This window comes from Syngnathoides biaculeatus, chromosome 12 (assembly GCF_019802595.1).
Source record: "Syngnathoides biaculeatus isolate LvHL_M chromosome 12, ASM1980259v1, whole genome shotgun sequence".
Lineage (NCBI taxonomy): Eukaryota > Metazoa > Chordata > Actinopteri > Syngnathiformes > Syngnathidae > Syngnathoides > Syngnathoides biaculeatus.
This window is the reverse complement of record NC_084651.1, coordinates 22,315,705-22,341,748: the sequence shown is the minus strand read 5'-3', so window position 1 is coordinate 22,341,748 and position 26,044 is coordinate 22,315,705. Positions and strand designations below refer to the sequence as shown.

At 41.5% G+C, this 26,044-nt stretch overlaps 1 protein-coding gene across 4 annotated transcripts in view; it reads right to left on the bottom strand.

Moving 5' to 3' along the window:
- Positions 1–26,044, bottom strand: part of LOC133509797 (inositol polyphosphate-5-phosphatase A-like) — a 218,480-nt gene that overhangs the window by 47,029 nt on the left and 145,407 nt on the right. For all 4 annotated transcript variants that reach the window (XR_009797447.1, XM_061837168.1, XM_061837170.1 and 1 more), the window contains one exon: positions 16,738–16,822. Coding sequence is in view for 3 of the 4 variants with exons in the window: in XM_061837168.1 (XP_061693152.1) it covers positions 16,738–16,822 (85 nt within the window). In the remaining variant the exon portion in view is untranslated. The remainder of the gene's footprint in view (positions 1–16,737; positions 16,823–26,044) is intronic.

Below are 26,044 nucleotides of genomic sequence, written 5' to 3'. Positions count from 1 at the left end.
TAGACTGTGTAGCAGAAGAGACGACATGAGTGGACAATGAGCTAACGATTCATTCTTCATTGCTGAGAGCAGGGACAAGGGTTCCCCTTTTTGTCAGCAAAGGCAGTGGCATTGTCAGAATACACAATTATTTTCTAGCTGCCACACATGGATGCTGGCAGCTAAGTAAATGTGTGCCAGCGGTGCTGGCAGGTTCAACGTGAATTGCTTCGCACCCTGATCCCTTTTCCTCTATTTGCAGTCATTCATCATACCAATTCTGCATGCATGATACCAATATCTGCCTGAGTGGTGTAGGAGGGGGCCATTCAAAGTAGGGAACAACAAATCTGGCCTTCTGCTTTACAGCTAGCTATTACACCGAACAGCCAGTAAATCAGTCGAGACTCTCCCAACCCAATGTGACTGGACACAAGCCAGAGTCATCCACTCTTCCCTCCCATGGCTGGCTAATTTAATGCTTCCAAACAAAGATCAATCACTGACAAAAGGAACAGGATTGTGATTCAAAATAGTGGTGAGGTGAGAGTGGACACATTATCAACGACAAAGTTAGCCTGTGTGTGACCCACCGATCACACTGTTGACCCTCGTAAGGCTACCCAGTGTCATCCTGAACAGCAAGTGACGCAGAAACTCTCATCTTTTCCTGTGAACTCATTGGACTGTGTAATGTTGAGTTTTGTTGGCAATGTGTGCGCTGTAGGAGGTCTTCTAAACTGCCACGCCCTCGCCCAAAACGAGCTCGGAGAGGTAAAAGGGCATGTGAGATAGTGATAGTGTGCCCTATTTATCTTGTGCTTTATAACATCTGGGAAACCTCTCTAAAGACAATGGTAAGTACTGAGGGCTGCCATTGGGGTTTACCTTCAGAAACCAGCCAAAAGCATTTGTCCTCTTGGAATAGATAATGGACAGGCCACAAATCATTCAAGACAACAGGACGACGGGGTTTGTGAGTGTGTGAGAGAGAAACCCAATGTATGTCTATGTTTTGTGTGTGTGTGTGTTCCAGCCTGGTATTTAACTTCTCTGCTGGCCCATTCTGCAGGGCCCCGCAGGACAAATTGCCCAGCATGGATGTCTTTGAGAGGCAGTGCAGCGCGCAGAGAAAAAGACAGCGCTGAAACACAGGGAACAGGCCCATAAAAATTCATCACTTTGACCCCAATGACCTGCTGCAACTGGGGTGGTTCATGCACACCCACTCACAACACACAGAAAGGCGCACAAGCTGACCAAACCTACATTCAATGTTACAAACCACTATTCTAAAACATACTCAAAACATTTTGAACAGTCTGGCTCTCTTAAGTTAACCTTGTCCTATGTGATACGTGAAATCACAAATGTAGAAAGGCTCCCCTACACACATTCATGGTGACAAACACAATAGCCAGGGAAAAGCTTTCTACACAGGAAAAGGCCACCAGATGCTTCATTGTGACTCCGTCTCTGGGTAAAGTAGTGGCAGTAAAAGGAGGGTGGGTTCTTCTTCTATGGCGCAATAGTCCCAGTAAGAGGAGGTCATTGTCTCAAACCCTGGCTCTTGACACATTACGGCCACCTGTACAAAGAAAAGCTAATGAGAGATTTAATTTGAGATACCTCCCCTGCCACTTATAGTCAGCATTTTGAAACCAGCCATGGCAGATGTCTCCAAGACTGTTTAACGTACCTACGTCTCTTAACCTCTCAATAATGCCATACATACACAGATTAGTCAATGGCCACCTTAAGGCAGCAATCATTTGAAAGCAGTCGGCTACATTTGTGATGATCCTCAAAGGAAGCTTTATTACGAGAACGATAAGCCACCAGCAAAATTGTCATTCATCTCATTTCACTCACAATGATGGCTGAAAAAGAACATTTGTCCCATTAATGAGAAAACAAATTCATGTCTAACTATGCTGTGGCCATTGAATCACATTTAAATATAGCCAACAGAATCACTATTGATGCAGTATAAACACTTAGTAAGCACTTAAAAAACATTGCACTCATTTAATTTACCTATCCTACCATAGCTCTTGTTAGGAATCAATTAAAGGAAACAGATAGTGAGGTAATCTGTTGCTGCTGAGTCAATTACTGGATATTGAAGAGGCACTCAGTGATTAGTGAGTATCCAATAAGAATGCAGAGGCTGGTGGGTTCATTACTCTGGGATTCAACAAAGAACGGGATGAAAAAATTAAAGAAAAAGAAACGCTTCATACTTAGCTTTATCAGCAATAGAGACAACACAGATTATTCATTCATACTGTACATATTCCCTCTAGACAACTGTGATTTTACAAAAGACCATATCTATCGTTTGCTTCCCACAACTTTCAGCTCCCAATGCGTTTGATTTCATATATGCAGGTGACTGACAATCTTCTATAGTGAGCATTAAGAGGTGAGGACCCCATTGAGGCATGGAATCCCCTGTTCACATACAAAGAACATTGATTCATTTGAGCACCACCCTTTAATTTGTTTGCATCATTTAATCTTAATGATGGGCTTGTCCACCCGGGTGAGAAAGAGATGTAATTCAGTCAAGGAAAAGGGAAAGAGGAAGGTACGGGAAGAGGGGTGGGGTGTTGACACCCCACCACAGAGCGCTAGGCAACCATCTAGTGGGTGGGCTTTGTGATACATTTTACCAATTTTTCATGCCCATCCCTCTTGATGTGACCCCACTCAGGGCCTTTTATACTCCTGACAGCTCTGCGCAGGAAAACATGCTGCCGCTCTGATAGCATGAAATCGGGAACAAAGACCCCCAGGGAGAGGAGAAGGGGGCCACGGAGGCCCACTGTGCTCCAGTCCCGCCTGGCTCTGGCCACAAACAGATGTTAGGCCAGCCCTGACTCTCTTACCACCCTGAAAAAGGAGGCCCTTCAAGAGAAATGTGCCTAAAATGTATTGTTTTGGTCATCCACTAAGACAAAAATGCGAGCAGATTCCTAAAAGGGTTGGTCAACATGTCCATCAATGACAAATCACACATAGAGGACTAAAGGCCCATGAATTTGAAATGTGGCGCTTAATGGGCACTCTTAAATATGATGGGATAGTTGTGAGCAGGTGTGATTGGAGCTTAGTAACTTAATGTCAGTGGGCTGAGCTATTTAAAAAGCTCACGGTGCCAACACTACGTTTACAGCTGCAATACAATGAGCCCTAGTAGAGAAGATGAACATGACATTAAGTACACAGAGGAAAACAAAGTTGATAGGATGATCAATTCTAGCTTGACAAGAAAAGACAATTTATTCATTACTCATTATTGTCCTCTCTAACTTTGCAAAGCCTTGAATTCAACCCATTAAAACACCATGAGGTAAAGGTTTTGGTCAACTGAATGGGAATTGTGACTTACTTGTTGAGTGAGCAGCCATGTATAGCCTCTCTTTTACAGAGGGCTTCTTTGCATATGCATAGAGCAAACAAATGATTACAATGCTGGAGACGGCTAAGGGGATGCTGTGTGCACATGCTTGTGCACAACCCCCACGGTCAACATTCTGGCGGTTTTCTAAAAACTGCACAAGTTAAAATCTGTTCAACATTTTATAAGCCAAATACAAGTACATACTGTAGCAAGTAATGAGTCAGGCCTAGATGGTTGAACTATAAAGAAAGATAGAATGGACAATAGTCAGAAGGAGTAACTGTTCAAATAGGTCCACCTGAGTAGTGTGAACACCTCCACACCTCTCCACCCAAAAAAAAAAAAGTCCTGATGTCATGTTTGTATAATACACCTATATTTTAGTGTTCTTGTATAACACAATTTTTATTTTGCTGAGAAAATTTAATTTGAGCATGAAAAAAAAAAAGATTCAATAAGGGACAGTAAAACACTTAACCTCAGTATTCTGTGTTGCTAAATTAAATATTTGAGTTACCGAATCCAGTATGATTGCTTGCCTTATGCATGTCTATAGATAATTCTCTACCACATTTGGAAAACATCAGTGCAGTATTAAATGACAGGAGCGTGATATTATACACCTGACATGGCCCGACTCAAGGGCTTATAAGGCCATGCTCCCTCCCAGGACCTGTTTGTGCCAGGCTCTGCGCTCATCCTTGGCTTGGTTGGTCACACCATCTTGCTGTTGGGATGGTGTTCACAGCTGCCAGTCACAGAGGCCCCGGCCTCTAAGGACACAATGGCAATAGCATGGCTGGTGCTGGGCTCAAATGGCCTGTTGTTAGTGAGCAGGACCAACAGAAGCCATTGCTTGTTCTTTCTTTGCCAGCATTTTAATTATATGGACATCACTTCCAGCAACGTTGCATTGCACAAGTTAAACCCTCATAGCTGAACTCTTTTTCTCTGTCTTCAACGTTGCATTCATTTGCATCAAACGCAAACAGAGAGACGAGAGAGAGAGAAAACAGACACCGTTGTCTACAGGGAATAGTCTCCTTCTATGTCCAGATGGGTTATCGGTGATATAATGGTTTCTCATTGTGATAGATTGGAGTGTTCTAGCCACATAATGCCTTTATTGTATTATTACGAAATCCCTGCCTATCTGGCAATAAATAGACATGGGTCAAATAGCATGTTCTAATTAACTTGCATGATGGAGTAAATGGGTGGAGTTACCTGCATTCAGACAATTCAGATCGCGTCAGGATGGTTGTCTCATAGCGAAAACAACTACCGGTGATTTGATCCACTACAGCAAACCTAAAGAATGTACAAATACGATTCCACCCAGTTTGACCCTGCAACATACGTACACAAAACCCCTTTTGTCCCGTCTCAGGAAGTCCCATCTTGTATTGTGATAGCTAACACACAAAGAACTTAATAAGAATACTAGATGGAAAAATACATCTAATTTAGATAAGCAACTTTGACTACACTTGCTATACTGACTGTAGTGAAGTGAAACATATATTAAGGAATGAATGATCAATTGACCCCTCCGTACAGGGCACTTAACCACGCCTCCTGAAGTTACATCACCCCACGTGTGCTAACCTCAGACAAACAATTAGCAAAAATGGCTGCGCAGGAAGAAAAGACTAGAACGAAATTGTCCAATTTACCAGCTGATTTCTCAGTTGCATTCTTAGCGAATAGTGAAATATCGTTGAAAAGCAGACAGCAGGGCTTCAAGTATTTCAGCGAGCGGTATTTCAATGGTATTTAAACGCATATTGACGGAGAAACCATTGATATTAGCGCGAGATCTTTCCGGAGTCAGAGGAAGACCGAGAAGTCACATAATATATTATAACCCAAAGACGAATTCGTCATTGACAGTTTCCTATTTTCGTGTTACATATCACACTTTTGTGCAGAATCTGTATGTGTATCTGTATAGCCGCTTGTGTATGAAGGAAAAGAAGGCGAGGCTTGATTTACGAGTTGTTTCTCTCATTTTCTTTGTGTAACGTCACGCACTCCCCTCAATAACTATTCTTGAATTAGTGCCGAACCTATGTAAGTCCCGACCAAGTACGACAATCACTACTTTAGTGTCCTCAAACATCCTTCCTTCAGTCTTGGTGTCTCGGTGCACGTCGAAGGGTTTTAGGACTCGGTAGTCCGGTTTAGCTTAGCTCGGTAGCCGCCGAATAGAGACACGTTTGTGCAGTCAGATCATCGCAAAATATCGCTCAACACAGATCAAGTGTGTCAACCATTCACACGTAGCTATGTTACGCAAGCTAGTACTCTGTCTTCTGTTCCGGTTGATTTTAGATGGATTCAGTTGATCATCCCGTCTTTCACAAAGTTTGATCCATCGAAGACATTTTTCGGACTGGGTCTTTGGTTTTGGAAAGGGTACGAATTGAACTCCACCAACTAGTCTTTCAGGATACCTGTCGTTACTATTACAAAGTCCGTGACTACACCTCTTAACCATATCTATTGTTAAAGAACCCAAATACGCGATAAAACGCTAACAAAAGCTATACTGGACCATGCAACGTTGTCTGAGGGAACGGCGGACCCCAAAAAGGTGCATGGTTTATGCAGATCTCTGGCCTCTGATTGGTCAGCGACGCGGATGACGCAACTTCTACGGGGGGAGGGGGGGCATTTTCATGTCGACTGGTGAAATTCCCACACTGGTTCATTGAAAATGATGTGCCAGCAGTGGCACATTTTAACTAGCGGCGGGCGAAGCACGGCCCCTTGTTTCCAGTTTGTAGAAAGCTAACTAAACATATTATCGGGAGCAGAAAATGATCATATAATAATCTCTTCTGAAGAAGGCATCATTTTTCCTCACCATCTGTCCATCAAAACGTCATAAAAAGGTTGTAGAATCACACAGTTGAGGAGGTGGGGGTTCGGCATCGCCTACGTCATATCGACGAGAAGACTCTGTTGTAATAAAGAATCCTAGCCGAGAGGGTTACAGAAGCTGTACGTTTTAATGGGACTGGCAAAACTCTTTTGGAATCGCTGGCAGTCCTGTTTAAAAGTCATAACAAGCAGAATATTTACATTTACAGGAGTTGCCAGAGCAGAGATAATCATAGATAGAGCTCAATGTCCCATAATTGACCCCTCCGTACAGGGCACTTAACCACGCCTCCTGAAGTGACGTCACGCCACGTGCGCTGACGTCAGACAAACAATTAGCAAAAATATCGACGCAGCACGAAAAGAATAGAGCGAAACTGTCCGATTTACCGGCTAATTTCTCACTCGCATTCTTAGCTAACAGTGAAATATCGTTGAAAAGCAGACAGCAGGGGTTCAAGTATTTCAGTGAGCGGTATTTCAATGGTATTTACATGCATATCGACGGAGAAACCATTGATATTAGCGCAAGATCTTTCCAGAGTCGGAGGAAGACCGAGAAACCACATAATATAATATATTATAACCCAAAGACAAATTCGTCATTGACAGTTTCCTATTTTCGTGTTACATATCACACTTGTGTACAGAATCTGTATATGTATCTGTATAGCCGTTTGTGAACCACCGTATGAAGGAAAAGAAGGCGAGGCTTGATTTACGAGTTGTTTCTCTCGTTTTCTTTGTGTAACGTCACGCGCCCCCTCAATAATTATTCTTGAATTAGTGCCGAACCTACGTAAGTCCCGACCGAGTACTACCATCACCACTTTAGTGTCCTTAAACATCCTTCCTTCAGTCTTGGTGTCTCGGTGCACATCGAAGGCTTTTAGGACTGCTAGTCCGGTTTAGCTTAGCTCACCGCCGAACAGAGACACGTTTGTGCAGTCAGATCATCGCAAAATATAGCTCAACACAGATCAAGTGTGTCAATCATTCACACGTAGCTATATTATGCAAGCGAAGAACTGCTAATTCATTTATATGAGACATGTATTGAAAATCAAATATAGGGCTTACCTTTGTGCAAATATATCTGTTCCGGTTGATGGATTCAGTTGATCATGCGGTCTTCCTCAAAGTTTCATCCATCAAAGACATTTTTCGTACTCGGTCTTCTGTTCCGGTTGATTTTAGATGGATTCAGTTGATGATGCGGTCTGCCACAAAGTTTGATCCATCAAGACATTTTTCGTACTGGGTCTTCGGTTTTGGAAAGGGTATGAATTGAACTCCACCAACTTGCCTTTCAGGATACCTGTCGTCACTATTATAAAGTCCGTGACTACACCTCTTAACCATATCTATTGTTAAAGAACCCAAATACGCGATAAAACGCTACCAAAAGCTATACTGAACCATACAACGTTGTCTGAGATTATGGAGATCTCTGGCCTCTGATTGGTCAGTGACGCGGATTGTGCAATTTCCACGGAGGGGTCAATTCTCTTCTTAGGACCAGAAACATGTTGAAAGTAAATGAAAAGCACCTCTGCTGGTTGCAGTCAAGTACTGCTCACCATTTTGACTTGCATCAAAACACAATTAAACAACAGCAAAATGCACATACTCAACCAAATTCTTAATGATTGTTAGCCACGTCCTTAAAACATATTGAGAAATACAAAGGCTGGTAGGAGTTTACATACACGTGCAGTATTTATCTGTAACCAGGGGTCTTTAAATACATGATAGTACTTTGGAGAATTGAGGGAAGTCAAATCCCTGGTGTCAGAATGGGAAGCAGGGATGGGGGGTGGGTTGCCCAATCAGTGCTGGCCCGCTGGTTAATGGATGGATATCCCCCAAAATTAATTAGCCTGACTAATGTAGTGTACACTTAATTACACTTGCCGGCTTTTGATTTATAGCTGCCAAGTAACACACACGCTTGTCAAAGACAGGCTACAACGGAAATTTGCTTACCCATTACTGATACAAATTATTTACTCAGACTAGGTTCAACAGCCACGACAATGGCCATAAACTAGTTAATGAACATGTTTGCGATATCACGGGTAAGTGTGCAAGTCTGCAATATGAGGTGTGTGTGTGTGTGTGTGTGTGTGTGTGTGTGTAAGACTTAGCCTTTAGACAGTCAGGATTTTTGGAGCCAATCACCGATCCAATCACAAGATGAAAGAATGTCTATTTAAATGACTTGCTCATTTACTGTATTTTTTTGTGCACTACGTAGTGAATATCTTCAAACGTATTCTCGTGTCAGGTTATGTATTGTAATCATTCAGGTCAAACCAACATTATATGACAGAAATAATGCATGCCTAACTTGCTCCATTTCAATTACTGTAATTCAAGTATACAATGCACACAATGAAACTTCAGAGCATGATTTGACAGAATGCTGGTATGTTTACATATAACTGCTAGTGCTAGCACTACCTTGCTAGCCCTCATAATGTTTTGTTGCCTGCTTCCAAGCCGGATTCTGTTAAAAGTACATGAACATACCTTAAGCAATCATTGAATTAAAGTCCTTTCCCAAGCACAGGTGACCACTACCACACCTTTTTCTTCATTTTGTTCTGATATAGCACATGGCATGACCCATTGTTTTTGTCCTCACTATGGTAACAAGTGTATTAAGTTCTTTCCCAAGCACAGGTAACCACTACCACACCTTTTTCTCCATTTTGTTCTGATATAGCACATGGCATGACCCATTGTTGTTGTCCTCCTTATGGTAACAAGTGTATCCTGGGTATTTGTGTTGACAAAATAAAGCCCTGTGATCGTATTAGAGGGGATGCGGTAGTATCGAAATTCAAGATTTTATTGCATTAGTCTGACATGGTGCAATCGTGAAAGATCAAATTTGTCATGTCGTTTCTAAGACATCTTGTCTGTCCAACACCGCTGACATTTTAATAAAAAAACAACTTATTTGCATTCAGATATTTACAGTACTAAGTCAAAACATGTTACGAAAGCTAAAATGAAACTTGCTTTCGGAGTAAATTTCTTTTGCGCTACTGATTACTGATGTCATGTCCGGATCTGCGACTTTTTGACATTAAAGCTGATCAGCCAATCAGATCAAGCACATTCACGCACACGCACACACACGCACACCACACACACACACACACCACACACACACACACACACACACCACACACACACACCACACACACACACTATATATATAAATCGTTTGTGCCCTGTATATTGTGTATTAGTTAAAACTGTTATTTATATCTCCAGTTTGTTTTGTGTGTGTGTGTGTGTGTGTGCGTAACAAAAAAAAAAAAGAATGTTCTGTCATGTTAACGTGTCATTATGGAGCATTTTACAGCCGTTCACTAGAAGAGAGGCTAGTCAAGGACCCCCACCTTTAATTTCATCCTGCCCAAGCAAGAGAAAGGACAAAGGACAGAAGATTGATGCTCCTTCTGTCCCTCTGCAATTCCATCAAAAACAGACAGGAGGTGCTAATTCAAAACCATCTCTCGTGAGGGGAAAGTGAGCCTAATGAAATCTAGCCATGTAGCGACAGATCAGCTCCAAGCCTTGTCATGGGGACAGTAGATCAAGTCAGCAATTAACCTTCCAGCCGGCCTCTATCAATCCATAAATTGGGGAAGGCCAGCCAGCGGCACACAATCTCTACAGATATTAAATTTACATTCTATTAAGTTTAATTAGGAGAGATTTTAAATGTACTAGGAGTCTCGGCATTGAGCACTAAGCCTGTCACTCAGGCAGTTGATTCACGACTACAGGCCACATCAAAGACGCGCACATATGCATGCATAAACATGCTCACACATCTCTCGAATACATCTTATACTTCATTCCAATTGTGTTTATAAAAGTGGCTGGAATGTTTGTGTAAATAGGGTGATATATTACTCTGGGAAGGAATACTGTATTGGTTTCAAAGTCATATATTAGATTGCTACTGTGATAGGGCTGTTAAAAAAATTGGCTAATCTGGGTAAGTTTACCAAAAAAAATTGCTTGATGCAAAAATTTCTGCCTTGAGGTAATAAAACATTAATAAAAGCTTATTTGCGTCAGCCGAAACCAATTCATGTTACCCACAACAATTTGGCCTCTGTCCATGTTTACTGCACGGACATTTGTTACAGACAGATGCACTGTTAGGCCTGTGAAAATCGTAGCCAAAAAAAGCGCATCCGGAAGTGATTTTCAAGACACTATTAGACGTGTAATGTACAGATAACAATAAGCATGACTGAGCTGAAAGGTAGTTAGCAGTTTTTTTTTTTTTTTTTAATTGGCCAAAATGGTTATGGCTAGTGCATGAATGCTAATTGCAAATGCTAACCGTTTAACAAAGGCTAATTTTGGTGTCTCGAATACTGTACAATTGATACCCTATACTCAGTACAAACACGGACAGTATAAGGATAGAAGCCCTCATAAATGAGAGTAAAATGCATGCTAGGTGTATCCGGTCTCTCGTCCAGAGTTAGCTGCGACAGGCTCCCGCATGCCCGCAATCCACGTGAGGATAAGCGGTATGGAAAGTTGATGGATGATTTATTTTTTTTTTGTTTGGCCAGGAGGAGCGATTATTTGAGTATTCAGTGAAAAAATTTTAAGAGAATTGATTCTAAAAAGTTTCAATAGTGACCACCTAATACTGTGACCAGCTCCTAACAAACAATGGTATCGTGGGTAAACTGATTTAGGCTGTTATTAGTGTGCTGGAGAAATTCTGACCATTAGCATTAATACTACTACCAGATTTCCCACGCTGCATTGTGTAAATGTCAAATCCCCCTGCAAGGAGTTAAAGAACAACGTTGCATGGAGAAAACATGCAAAAATCACTCAAATCTGTATATATAATTAAACAATACAATGGACTTGAGCAAAAATATACAAATTAACGACTATCATAACTGCGTTTTTTTTTTTTTTTTTTTTTAAATCACCAAAATTCTTGAAGAAGCAAGTATAAACCACCAATGACAGTTTTCGGTGTTGATTTTGCCCAAAAATCCCAAAAGAAAAATAATTTTAAAAACTGCAAACAATATTTGCAGAGTCCAGTGTATGTTTTGATTTGTTCAACTTGTATGTATGTGATACAGCCTGGTCACAGCAGTGTAAATCCAGACTACAGCACACGGTTGCTTGTGCTCGCTGCTGAATATCTCAGGGCCCTTCTGATCAGAACGCAGCTCCTTTTATTGTTTTTGTTTTACAGTAGAGCAGAACCGCACAATTAATGAGGGACAGAGACCATGTCAGGCTGTGAAAAGGAAAGTTATATGAATAATTGATGACCTAAAAGTGACTATAATAACCTAGATTAATAGTTTAAACCAGAAATGTCATGCTCCCCACTGTAGCTTGTGGATGTTAATTTTTATTCTTGTGTAATGGTTTTACTTACATGGTGAAAAGCAATCTCATGAACTAGTAAAAAAAATAAAATTAACAATTCCGATTTTCTATATTGACCATTAATAAAATATTGATTGAATTGATCTTGTTGATATGGCATCCAGCATTAACTGGATGTACTGTATATAATAGTATATAAGCCAAGCACATCAGATCATTTCGATCTCACACACCAGCTCAGGCTCCTTACCTGCCAGAGAGGTGACATTTCACGTCCCTAGCGCCGGTTTCTTTAGCCGGGGATTGGTTCGCCAAGGTCCGTGGCCTTCGGCCACCAGCCAGCTCACACTGCACCCCTCATGTGGCCCTTCTCACGGGTGGTGAGCCCATGGGAAGGGGGACCCAGGTTATACTTTTGGGCTTTGCCTAGTCGGCCTCCATGGGTGCAGGCCCGGGCATCAAGCGTTGGCGTTCGACCCCCACCTCCAGGTCTGGCTCCAGAGGAGGACACTGGTGACCCGCTTCGGGCAAGGGAAACCTGAATCCATTAGTTTTACTCATCATAGGTCATAGGCATTTATGGAGCCGTGCTTTGTCTGGTCCCTCACCAAGGACCTTTTTATTGTGGGTGAGCCTACCAAGGTCGTGAAACCCTGGACAACTTAGCTCCTTGGATCATTGGGACACAAACCCCTTCACCATGATAAGATGACGGCTCATTGAAGGGTACTATGTTTCCACTGTCTTGGTTTTTTTTTTTTAAACCTTGAAAAAAAGTGCTCTGATAATTTAGAAGGTAACATTGTACAAAGCGTTGGCCTCACAGTTCTGAGGACCCGAGTTGAACCCTGGCCCCTCCTGTGTGGCGTTTGCATGTTCCCCCTGTGCCTGTGTGGGTTTTCTCCAGGCACTCCAGTTTTCGCACAGATCCCAAAAAACATACAACATTAATTGGACACTCTAAATTGCCCGTAGATGTTTTTGTGAGTGTAGCCGTTTGTCTCTACGTTCCCTGCGATTGGCTGGCAACCAGTTCAGGGTGTACCTTGCCTCCTGCCCATTGACAGCTGGGATAGGCTCTAGCACTCCCCGTGACCCTCGTGAGGGTAAGCGGCAAAGAAAATGGATGGATGGATATTGTACATAATTAACTTTGGGAAAAAAAATGAAAGTTTGCACAGTAAGTCTGGATTTAAATAGAGCCATTGAAAAGATCCTTTATGACAGTAATTGTGATTTGACGGTTGCCTAGGCGCCCGCGCACCATCGCACTCGCAAATCTGCACAGTCAAGCACGAAAAATCACGCACGTAAAATTTGTGACCTGTAGTAACACGTACATATTGAAAGACGTCACTTATTTTGTGTAGTCTTGACCAATGTTCCCTCTAAGATGCGCCACTGCGCAATTGCACACTTCTTGCACACTCTCAGTGGACATGAAAACCGATCCAGCGCAGTGAACCACAGCCTGACGTGTTTTTTTTGTTTGTTTTTTTTTTTTACATGGAAGCACACGACCTCGAACAAGGAGCTGCTGCTCAGCCTACTTCTACTTCCTAGTTTACCTGACACCGCCCCCCTCCGCTCTTAAAGAGGTAGACTCATAATTACAAACAGAACACACAGCCACAACTTTATATCTGCGGGCGTGATTGATCACACCCGTATACTTTTCAGATGTGAGTGACTGCTTTATGACCCCTGAAAAGCTGTGGAAAACGTCTTTATCAAGCACAGGATGTTTTATTTTTAATTTTTATATTTCAAAACAATTTCTAGTCTTCATCAATACATAAAGCTACATTTCACATTTGAATAATCACCAGCCTGCCATTGTGTCATGAAGGTTTAAAAGAACCAGAGAAGACATAAACAAGTTAAGAGTCATCTTCAAAAGTTCAAAATTCCTTGGCTGGATAGAAGGGGGGCTGCTGTAGGGCTTTGGTTACTTATCCTGCTGCAGAAGCATGCCAGGAATTTGCCACCTGGAATTTACCCTGTGACAATAACGAGCCCACCTCTTTCCAAACCCACATTCTTTTCTGTACATAAGGATACAAATATCCCCTGTTCCATTCACCCAACACAAGTATGCACTGGCTACAGGGAATTGTCTAATGGTTGTCCACAGTCAGGTCACCCAGAGTGAGCAGACAATGTGCAGAAGGAATCTGCAGCTGGACAGAAATGTACAGGAGTATTTTCCACACGATGATTCTGAGGCCAGCAGACAACTATATCAATGTTTTCCAAAAATTCAAAGGGATGTTGGGTAAATTTAGTTTGATGTATTCAACCAAAAAAGATTCATCCGTCCCCACAACAATTTTCAATTAGCTGCACAAGGAGAGGTGATGAAAAAGATCCAGAGAATGAGAGCTAGCTTGTGTGTGTCTTCAGATAAGCACGGGCGATCGATCCAGTTAAACACTTTGGTGAACATGCACTAATTGTGTAGTTGACATTAATCGGCATTAGAGGACTTAAAAAAGCCCACTGGCTTTGAGTTACATCCTGTGCCATGGTTGTAACACGTTTGTTTATTGGTGATGTGACAACTCTCCCAGTGGCTAATATGCAGGTCACATTTAAATCAGACCATTTTACCACTGCATTGGACGGGTTTATTTGAAACAGAAGAGCTTTGTTTAACAACAGCTACATAACATCAGACTTTTCTTGTGTTGCCACTAAATGGTCAGTATATTTGAGGAATACTCATTAAGAAAGAAGGAAACTCTCTCTATTTTTCTGAGTCTGTCTGTCCACAATAAATGTCTGTCTATAATAAAAAACTCCCCCCACCCCGCATTGGTGCCTTAGCTGTATCAATCAGTCGATTTGGCTTGAACAAAATAAGTTTGGGTGAGTGTGTGTGTGTGTATACACCATTGATGTGAAAGTGTATGTGAATGGGGGCCAAGGTGTATATGAAAGGAACAGAAAAGAAGGGAGGCGGCAGAGATGGACACACGCTGAGGCAAGCCTTACACGTCCCTGGAAAAGGGGTCATGACCCTGACCACACTCAAACAGCATGTCAGTGTGGTAGAGACAAGGAGTGGGTTTGTGGTTACCTACCACAGACCAGAATGGACAACAGGAAACATGAGATGGTAGTTATCTAGATTAGGTATACTGTACATGTTAAAGGCCTCGTATTTGCTCCTGAGCAGGCACTATCAACATAAACACGCGCTCTAACGTGTGGGTCTTCTACACAACACACACCAATCAGAGGAAAGAGTGTGGTCTTAGTCAAACATCGAAAAAAAAAATAGATACAAAACTCAGTCAAACGTAAGTAGCTGTCAGGGGGTCCTTTTTTTAAAAAAAATGAAATTAACACTTTTAAACTATATTTGTCCATGTTACAGAGTCACTGTATTGAATCATTTAGTTCCTCTAAAATTCCATTTAGACCTCTAGAGCAGGGGTCTCAAACTCAATTTACCTTGAGGCCACTGGAGGCAGGATGTGGCTAATCCGGGGCTGCAGAGGCACATGCACGCACAATTTCAATTATAAAAAAGAAAAAAAATCCAATCTTCTCAAACATATTTCTCATTTTTTAACACAAAACAAGATAAACAAGGATGCTGGTAAATTTCACTCTGTATGTATTAAGCCGGTCGATGTCATGCCCCTGCGAGCCATATATCCCACCTTGATCTGTAGGTTTGTCAGCTCTCCACACAACACTGTAAAAGTGCCCTTCATAAAAACAGAGGGCTGCAAAAACAAACTTTCATATTAATTTTCGAGCCCACAAAATATCATCTGTTTCAGACCCGTGCTATAGAGGTCTAAATGGATTTTTAGAGTAACTGAGTGATTCAATGTCAGTGTGATAATTTGCCATAGATACTGCACAATTACTAGCATGACATTAAAAAAAAAAAAAATCACCAACAAACAATTGTGCGATAATCTGACAGGAGAATAGACTGACAGTAAATCTTCCATCATATATACAGTGATCTTGTATATGAACCAAGCAACTAAATACTGAATCTTATAACAGACATTCAGTGGTAAGGCAATTAAATATAGAGTAATAAAAATAGTCTTCAGTTTAAAAACACTATTTAAAGCCAACAATTATGTAAATGCAAAAGGCACTTTTCGGCATAGATAAAGGTTAAGATAAAGATAAAAAGATATATTGCGTGTTATTTATACTATCACAGTGCTCAAAGTGGTGTTCTACAAAACCTCACATTAAAGCGTTGGCCTCACAGTTCTGAGGACCAGGATTAAATCCCGGCCCTCCCTGTGTCAAGTTTGTATGGTTCACAGTAAACTTTCTGATGTGATCTACAGGCCTCCTAGTGGCTAGATGACAACTCTGCTCCTGTTCTCCTCGTGTGTACCACACAGAGTGAAGTCCTTCCTAAGCCATTGAGCAAAAGTCCTCAATTCAGAAAACTTCCCCTCCTCCTTTCTCTCATGAATGGCCTCCTGGTTGAAATGAACAATACCCACACCTTGAACAGGGGCACTGATTCGAAAGCCATTGTACTGAAGAAGAGGGAGAGGATCGAGCAACAAAAAGCTCTTCCACTCTGTTATCAACGAACACCCCTAGTCTCTAGTGTGCCTTTATGACTTGTGATGCCACAAACCCACCCACCCCCCTCCTCCTACATCTCCTGTTAGGAGAATGTGGAATGGCTGCTGTATCGTGCCTCTTGCTGGTGTCATTTGCAGCAAGAGAAGGATGGGAGGGTGCAGGAAAGGAAGGGACAGAGAAAGCAATGAATGGCAGCATAACATAACAATGGACTTGGAGATACATTAAGCAAACAGCTGGCACATCCACAGTGAAACCTTTAATGAGTCATACCTTCTTAAGAGGCAGTGCTACTAAAACATGTATTATTGTATATTCCAGTCTTACTCTCTCACACAGAGTTTGTATTGCAATTAGTTTGGTATACATTACATTGCTTATATTGTTAACACCTATACCCATATTTAACACATCACACACACCTAGTCACATAATTGGCTGGTTTAGGATGCTGATTGCCAGGTCATCAAACACACGAGAAGAGTACTCACCTCAATCACCTGTTTTGAGTCCAACCTGAAGTTAAAGTCCCCAAAGACGAAATATGGCACCTTTTCAAACCGCTGGTCCGTGATCCTGCAAAATATGACAACCTTTTGATGGACACAATTTATTGAGCAGGATGACTTATTTGACCTGAATGCACACAGAAACACATTTCACAATAGTATACAATTCAGCAAACATTTTGAAAATATAAAGATATACAATAAATATAAAACATCCTGTGCTTGAATAATTCTGGAATACATATTGAAGGTCTGCTAAACAACATCTAATCAACTGATTTGACCTTTAAGTAGTGAGCTGATCATCACAGCACCACCTTGTGGTCTGATAACTGATGAGAGGTTTACATGACATCCTATTCCAGCCTGGCTCAGTACAAGAGTTATTTTTGTATCATAGCCTCGAATATGCTCAAGATTAGGACCTTGGAAGACAAGAGCTATAACAATTCAATTCATTGAAGATTTATAGCACTTACATCTGCTGCAAATAGTGTGCTCTTAACACTTCAACCCGGGAGAAGATTTTAAATACATTCAGCCTTCAAAACATTAGTTTCACTGACTATCACAGGAAGCTAAGTGAAGTAACCTAAATCATACTGATTATTGTTGTCTTTACAAAGGAGGAAGAGTATGCTTGAATTAAGTTACTGTCATACTGTGCTACAGAAGGAGAATATGGGTGGAGGGATTACAGTTCCCATCGCTATGTCCTGCTGGAACAGGTTTAGGCTTATTTGACTGGTAAAGGAAAGTAAAATTGCTCTTAACTCAAACATGCATTTGTCAGATGACACCACTATTTAATTAGGAGATCTTGATCACGTCCTTTGATAACCTGCTTTGATCGTAATGCAGATCAGTTTTGAAGTAAATTCACTTTGATCTAAAGTAGAGAGTACTGACCTGACCCACAGAAGAACCATCGAAAAGATAGGTTTGAATTTACCACCCCACTACGTCAGCTACAAAAGAGGTAAATAAGACGGAGTGGCTCTATACATGCGCTTTAGTGATTCTCAACCTTTATAGACCCAAGGCACCATTTTATTGGTACATTATAAATATCTAACAGCACATAACCAAATAAATGCTAAAAAAATATTGAGGATCTTGTCTTAATTTACTCACAAGCAAACTTGCTCAGTGTGATATCTGGGCTTGTATAAATATACTCACAGGAAGCCATAACTTATTTTGTTGTATGGATGGCAACAAGTGGATATATAGGTGTATTGTAAGATCTGGAATGGAAGAGCACTGATTTGTTTTGGCTGTCACCACATGTAATTGTCACAGAAAAATGGGAAAAAAAATTGGAATGACCAAAAAAATTCCGACAAATTGAATTAACCTTCCGAAAAACATGCACAAAGTCAATATAAGAAGCACTTCGAAAAATTACTTTCTGTGAATAATCCTTTAGTAAATTGTAAATCAGAGTTACAGGTCACCTACAATGCCCTCAAAAAGTACTGGAAAGCCAAGGTCAGTGCCTTTGTTTTTGTTGTATGGTGTAGACATTTAGGTTTCAGATCAAAAGATGAATATGAGACTAAAGTTAAAAACTCCAGCTTTTATTCCGCGGTGTTTACATTTAGATGTGTTAATCATCTTTGGAGAGAGCACCTTTTGTTGGAAGCCCCCACTTTTCAAGTGAGCAAAGGTATTGACTTCAGCTTTTCATATTTGGTGGCATAACCCATACATGCAAAAAACTGCATCAAGCCAGTGACCCACTGACTTCACGAGATAGTTGCATTCGTTATGCGAAATGCTTTCCCTGGCCTTTGCTGTAACCTCTCTCAGTTCTTTTTAGTTTGTGGGGGTTTCTCCCTACAGACCCCTCTTCAAGAGGCACCATGCACGGTCTGTTTGTTGAAGGACCAGTCATTGGCTAGGCCACTCTAAGACCTTTCACTTTCCCCTACGATGAAGTCTTTTGTTGTGTTTCTCTGGTCATCGCATGACAAAGCTATTCCCGATTAGCTGGGATGCATTTTTCTGTAATTGGTTATACAAAATGGTTTTGTAGACTCAAGATTTCATTTTGCTCCTACCATCATGGGTTACATCATCAATAAAGACTAGTAAGTCCATTCCAGAAGCAGCCATGCAAGCCCAAGCCATGACTTTACCTCCAGCATTATTCATAGATGATCTTTCTTTCATCATACTTTGGTTATTCCATCCTTTTGTGGGGGTTAACCTTGGTTTTATCAGTCCATAAAATTTTATTCCCCAAATATTTGCGGCTCATTTCTGTAATTCTTTGCCAAATCCAATCTCGCCTTTCGATTCTTTTTGCTGATGAGTGGTTTGTAACTTGTGGTATGTATAATGTATTTCGTCTCAAAACTCATCTCAAACATTGGAATGTGAAACCTTCACCCTTGCACTGTGGACATTGGCGCTGATCATCTTTGTGTGTTTCTTCACAGCTCTCACAATGTTTCCATCATGAACTGCTGTTGATACACTTGGTCAACGTGTCTGACGTCTGTCGCTCAGGACACGAGGAGTTTCTTTTCTTTTTCAGGACATTCCAAATTGTTTTATTATCATATTTGTGCAACAGCTCTGATTGATTTTCCATATTCTCTCAGTTTATGAATACTTTGGTTCACTCGGAAAAAGAGCTCTCGGTCTTCATGTTTGCTGAGCAGCAAATACAGTTTTCAGAGGTGAAACCCAAAGCGTGTGTGATGTTCAGTCAACACTTGACCAACTAGAAACACCCAACAGTCACATGTTCCGTTACTTTTGCTCACTTGAAAAATGGGTGGCGTCAGACAAAAGGTACTCGGTCATGAGTTGTCAACTACATCTAAATGTAAATACCATGAAATAAAAGCAGGAATTCTGAATACTTTTTCCCATATTCACTTCGTGATCTGAATCCCAAATGTCTTCAGTATATAAACAAAGGAAAGCACCATGATATTCAAATACTTTTGGAGAGGACTGTATTTATTGGGTTGTCTACATAGCTGTTGGAAATTAAAGCGGACATAGAAGGCTCATGTGTAATTAATGATCCAGGATGCTTGCCTCACTATCACTACAAATCGTGTGGATACATCTCAGCATGAACTTCCTTGGCTCCAATAACAATATATTCATGGCACCGTAAAGCGAGAGGCCACTTCTTGGTGGTGGGTCTGTGTTGCGGCTCCCTGTCTTAATGCCTGGTGACTTCCTTTCTCTGAGCCAGTGAGAGTGAAATATAGGAAGGTGAAAGAATAAAAGAAAGAATGCCGCTATAACTTTGCACTATATCATATTAAACTGATGTGAGTCCAAGAGGTTGTAGGAGCTACCGAGTATAGAATGATTAGTCAAGACAGTACCCAATTCAAGCTCCAATGCATAATGTGCATCTTATTCTTTAAGGTGTTGTTTGTGCCCCGACTGGTCTTTATAATGGTTTGAACCCAAACTTGCCAAATTTTGTTCAAATCATCCATCCATCCATTTTCTTAGCCGCTTATCCTCACAAGGGTCACAAGGAATTCTGGAGCCTATCCCAGCTGTCAGCGGGCAGGAGGCGGGGTATACCCTGAACTGGTTGCCAGCTAATCGCAGGGCACATAGAGACAGAGAATAGCTGCACTCACAATCACACCTAGGGGCAATTTAGAATTCCCAATAAATGTTGCATGTTTTTGGGATGTCAGAGGAAACCGGAGTGGCCGGAGAAAAGACACGCAGGCACAGGGAGAACATGCAAACTCCACACAGGCAGGTCTTGGATTGAACCCAGTACCTCAGAACTGTGAGGCCAACACTTTCCAGCTGCACCACCATGCCACCTGTTCAAATCATCATGCAATCAAACTAATTTTGCCATAGTCATCGCAGCATGCAAGGGAAGTATGCTACCTGTTTTCAAGCTTTGGTCATGTGATCGCAACACAAGCACAAGAGCAGTTGTGACCTTTGGCCTGTAATCCAACACTGACATTAGTTTTCACCTTATCCATCATACCTAACATTGCATTTAGGCTAGTCGAGAGTGAGTTTTGCGTCAGTCTTGGCTCCAATGGGGCAGGGAGACTTGTGGAAAATTTAAAGTGCTGGCTCATCTTATTTGTAATTTGTTCCTCCAATTTTTGGGATGACCGTAATGAGTTGGTCTGCTCCTTGTCTCGGCTTATCTCTTGTTCCTCTGATTGTTTGGGAACAAGTTCATAGTTTTGTCTTTGAGTTGTTTACATTTTGTACCTTTTTCTTTTTGGGCTGTTGAATGACCCACACGGTAAAAATATTGGCAGCCAATACTCCCAATTCCTTTTGGCAGAAACCGTCTGCCCTGTAAAGATATCTGCGCTCCCAAAAAGTGGATAAATTGTCAATGAAACTCACCAATAGTGCAGTACACACTTCGCTTAAACACTTTATTTGACGGAGCCTCGGGAAACATTCATATCCAAAATCTTACAAGTGGTAGAGTTCCACTTATAAAAACCTCAGCATCCAAACGTACATTTGTTAGGAGATCTATGAAATCTCGCTTCAATACCGCTGATTGCTGCTTGAGAACATCCAATCCCCCTGTGTGTATCACAGACTTTACAGTTCGGTGCTGATTGGTGATCAAGGATTTTTTGAAAGATATCGGACACTGTGTCATTGGTAAAACAGTGTCCAATGGGGTCCCAATTTTTTCTTGTATGATTCAATTTCATACCTTTCAGTGGTGGTGGGGGATGAACATTCTTGGCCGGGGTCTTTGAAAAGTGGCTCAAATCTATTTGTAAGTCTAATGTCAATGTTTTAAATTGACTCTACTTAAGTAGAGGTTACGGATAGGACTGAGTACAAACGGTGGAATTCTACTGGCTGGGCATGCAGATCGAAGTGTTTTCCATAATTTTTCTCATCTGTACAGATCGGCAATCGATATAGTTATACGTTTTATTGTAACTACACAGTGTATGTAAAACTGAAAAACACAAGCGTTAGTTTTTACAAGCTCACGCTTATAAGAACGGAAACCTGTAGTAAATGTGTATATTGTATTTAAGAAACCACATTCACAATGGATGGATGTTCTTAATGACCTTACATCCAGATGCAAAGAAACTCAAGTCTATTTAATCACAGTCCCTCTCAATTTATTCTGGTATCCCCTATGGAGCAAAATAAAACAACTGAACATTTGGCACCATCAGTTGTTGTGGTTGTCAGGCATTATAATTTCTGGATTTGTTTTTGTAAATTCTATCCCATGTCTACTGCTACAAACTAACACAAACAACCCATGACCAACATGACAACCCAAAGTCTAATACAAAATCAGAGTTGGGCTGTCTGTCAAAATACCTTCTGACATGTATGTTTCCACATTGCCTGGAGGAAGCTTTCAAGGCGAAATTCTGCAGCTTTATCCCACTAACAGACATGTCTAATACCCAGAGCTTGGCTGTTTCGTCTGTTGTTCTACGGTATCAGCCACAGGTCAGAAGGTAACATTCTGTTTACACGATCATTTCCTAAAGCACTCATGCTGACCCGCTGGTGCGAAAGTTGACTTTTTTTTCCCCCCTCTCTCTGCCTTTGTGTGTGGAACGAAGAATTGCAACATTAGCTACAGCTACTGGGTGTGAAAAGGCTCTGAGAGTGGGGGGTCCAGAGGAACCCTCCAACCCCCGCTGGCTGACCCTCACCCTTTGCCGGGGCCCCCATTAGCCTCGTCATCACAGTTCATTCAGGCAAACTGTAACAGTGTCACTGACATTCTACCACAAAGACACACTCCTTTACACAGTCTATAAACATGCTTTCTCCTGGCCAATTCATCGTGCAGTGACACTCCTGAAAGAGCCTCTTCACAAGGCCCGTTCTCACTGAGGTTTGGGCTGGGGCCTTCATTGGGTCTTCCTTGGGGGCCACACAAAGACAGGGGTCAGACGCTAATTTATAATATGCTACCCCCACTCCTAGGCTCATTAAACCACTACTATTCTCTTGCTCTGCATCTAAATTGCACTCAGACAAACACTTAAAAGAAGCTAAAAAAAAAAAAATGTTGTGGTCACGGAACACAAAAGATACAATATTGCCATATCAAAGCAGGTAACCAAAAGAAAGATGAATTCAAACAAGAAAACAATCCATTCTCTCTCAGTCCAGTCAGTCAGAATTCCTCACAGACTTCTACCAGGATTATATGCCATGATTGACAGCTAAACTGGGACGTAATAGACAGTGTATATGGGATTAAGAAGGTGAAACTGGGGGCCATGTCATGATTATATTGACAAGATGACTTACCATAATTTGGCCAGGCAAATTCAACTTTGCACACAATGACTGGGCTGTGCACGCTCACCCATTATAAGTAGATGTTGAGAATTTGGAAGAATGTTAACATTGTGAAGAATGTGCTTGGTGACGTCTTTCTGAATGTGTCAGGGGTGGCCCTGACAGGCCCTTTGACACTCCAGAGAAGACCTTCCCCACATCCCATGTTCAAACCACACAACACTTCTGCAACGCCCACTCCACCAATAACACTACACGTGAGAGCGGGTGCTGTGTGGGATGTTGGGACACTCACACAGAGGTTAGGAAATAAGTCAATTAAAGATATATCAACAAATTTAAAATGCTGGAAGCCAACCTTGATAACTGGTGAAGAAGTAGGGATGGCAATTCCGGAGTTATTGTAAACATATATATAAATCTTTTCAATGGAATAGAAGAATCTCTATATTTTCAGGATGCCTGTTACCAAGGCAGTGTTATAATGAATAAGCACTGAGGAGTTGACAAGGTGGAAGTCTGCATTGATAAACCTCAACTTCCACATATGAAGTGTTGTACTTCTTGATATTGGAAAAAAAAGCGGAAAAAGACCAAAAAACAAACATGCTTTAAGAACAGTTCTAAGTAAATTATTAAGTAGAGGAATGTGAAGTATTTGTTATCTGCAAATCTGTTAGCTGTACTTTGCAAATATATATTTGGGAAAGGTAGGGGTGTTGCATTTTTTTTTTCCCCCGTGGCAGCCTAGATGGGACCATCACAGCGTCCCCAGTGGCTAGCGTGTGTTTGTCCCCTGGCTCGGCTGAGGAAGACACACACTCCCACTTGGGCTCAGACATTCATATAAATATTGTATTGTAGATTGCCTGAAAACCAACAGGACCCAGTATTCATGACTCTGAGACACACACAGACACACACAGACACACACAGACACACACACACACACACACACACACACACCACACACACACACACACACACACGTGTCCAATTGGGCAATTTGTTGAAAAAGGTGTGCAAAAAAATAAATTTAAAAAAAAAAAACGGAAAAAAAATGCTGCCTGCCATAGACTCACAAAGTCAAAACCATTTTGTATGAACTTTTTTTGTTTTTAGGATTTACCAATCCTTTCAATCACTAAACTAATATTTAGCTGTATGACCACAGTTTTTTTTTTTTTTTTTGTTATAATAGCTTCACATCTGTGTGGCATGGAGTTAACCAATTTGTGGAACCTTTCAGCTGTTATTCCACTCCAAGATTCCATGTACATATCTTGGTTGTGCTTCAGAAACAGCATTTTTGATGTCACCCCTCAAATTCTCGATTGAATTAAGGTTTGGGGTTCGGGCTGGCCACTTCATGACATCAACTTTGTTGGTTTGGAACCAAGACCTTGGTTACTCGTGTGTTTAAGGGCCATTATCTTGTTGAAGCACCCATTTCAATGGCATGTCCTCTTCACCATAAGGAAACAACCTCTTCAAATATTTTGACAATTGCAAACCAATACATAATCCCTGGTGTGGAATAAATAGGCCCAACATCATAGTAGAAGAAACATGCCGATGAAGCTCGCACCACCATGCTCCACTGTCCTTACCGTGTGCTGTCACTTGAATTCAGAGTTTGGGTGTTGTTTCACAAATTGGACTCAAAAAGAAAAAAATTACTCATCAGTCCACAAAATGTTCCTCCATTTCTCTTTTGCCAGTTTATGTGTTCTTTGGCAAATTGTAGCCTCTTCTGCACATGCACTTGTAAATAGGTTAGCTTCACACCGACGTCTTCTCACTGTCACAGTACTTACAGGTAACTCCAGACTTTGATCATCCTGGAGCTGATCATTGGCTGAGCGTCTGACATTCTGGTTACACTGCCATCCATTTTGATGGCTCCCATCCATTTTCTGCCACGTCTCAGGTTTTGCTCTCGTTACGTATGGATTTAGAATAAATCCCCTTGCTCAAAGCAGCAAAATATAACAAAGCAGTTGTATTGCATTTAAGACAATTTAATCACACACATAACAATACAACACAATAAAAAACTAACAAAAATTAGAAGTTAAAATACCGTTTAGTCTGGCCAAATGACGTATAGTCACCAAGTGGGACGAATGTTCCAAACAGGCGAATATTAGTTCCGGCAAATATCCAAGAAGGCGAATCTTTTCGGAAATGTCCATCAGACAGAAGAGGGCAGTGTGGCGTCCGTGTACTTGCGTACTTGTCCGAAGGCAGCAGTAGTCATAAGAAACTCTGTCGACAGTCATCCTTCCTTAAATCCACTCGCCACTTATCAAACATTCCAGACATCTGCGTCCGACAACGTAATAGAGTCCCCCTTCTCTCAGAACGTAACAAAAAACCCACGTTATAGCAAGTTAATAAAGTACGTAAATAAAGTACATAAGAAAGAAAAATAAAAAGAATGAATAAATAGACACAACACTCTCTCCTTTAAGGAAAAGAACGTTACAAAGAAACTTTCTGTTGTAATATAACTAAGCAACACTGACGTGTTGAAACAGAAAATACAGAAATGAGAAAACAAAAATACGACACTGTACAGACGAAGTACCAAACATACAAAAAAATTAACCTTACTCTCTTGAAACCCAACCCTAACACACAGGCACCAAGCCTGGGGTATACTCACATCAGCTCGGCGGCTTTCACCGTGGGCAATTCTAGAGTGGAAGAAGAGCCAACTCCTCTGAAGAGGACAGGTAGCACAGCCCAAGCCGTGGATGGAGGGGAGCCCGACCTTATCTAGTTGGAACCTCTCAACCTCACACACCAGCTGGGACTCCTACCTTGCCAGCGAGATGACATTCCACGTCCCGAGAGCCATCTTCTATGGCCGGGGATCAGATCGCTAAGGTCACTGCCTTAAGCCATTGCCCAGCTCAGACGACATCCAAACCCTATGGCCCTTCCCACAGGTGGTAAGCCCATAGAAAGGGGGAGAGACACGTTGCCCTTTTGGGCCGTACCTGGCCTGCCCCCA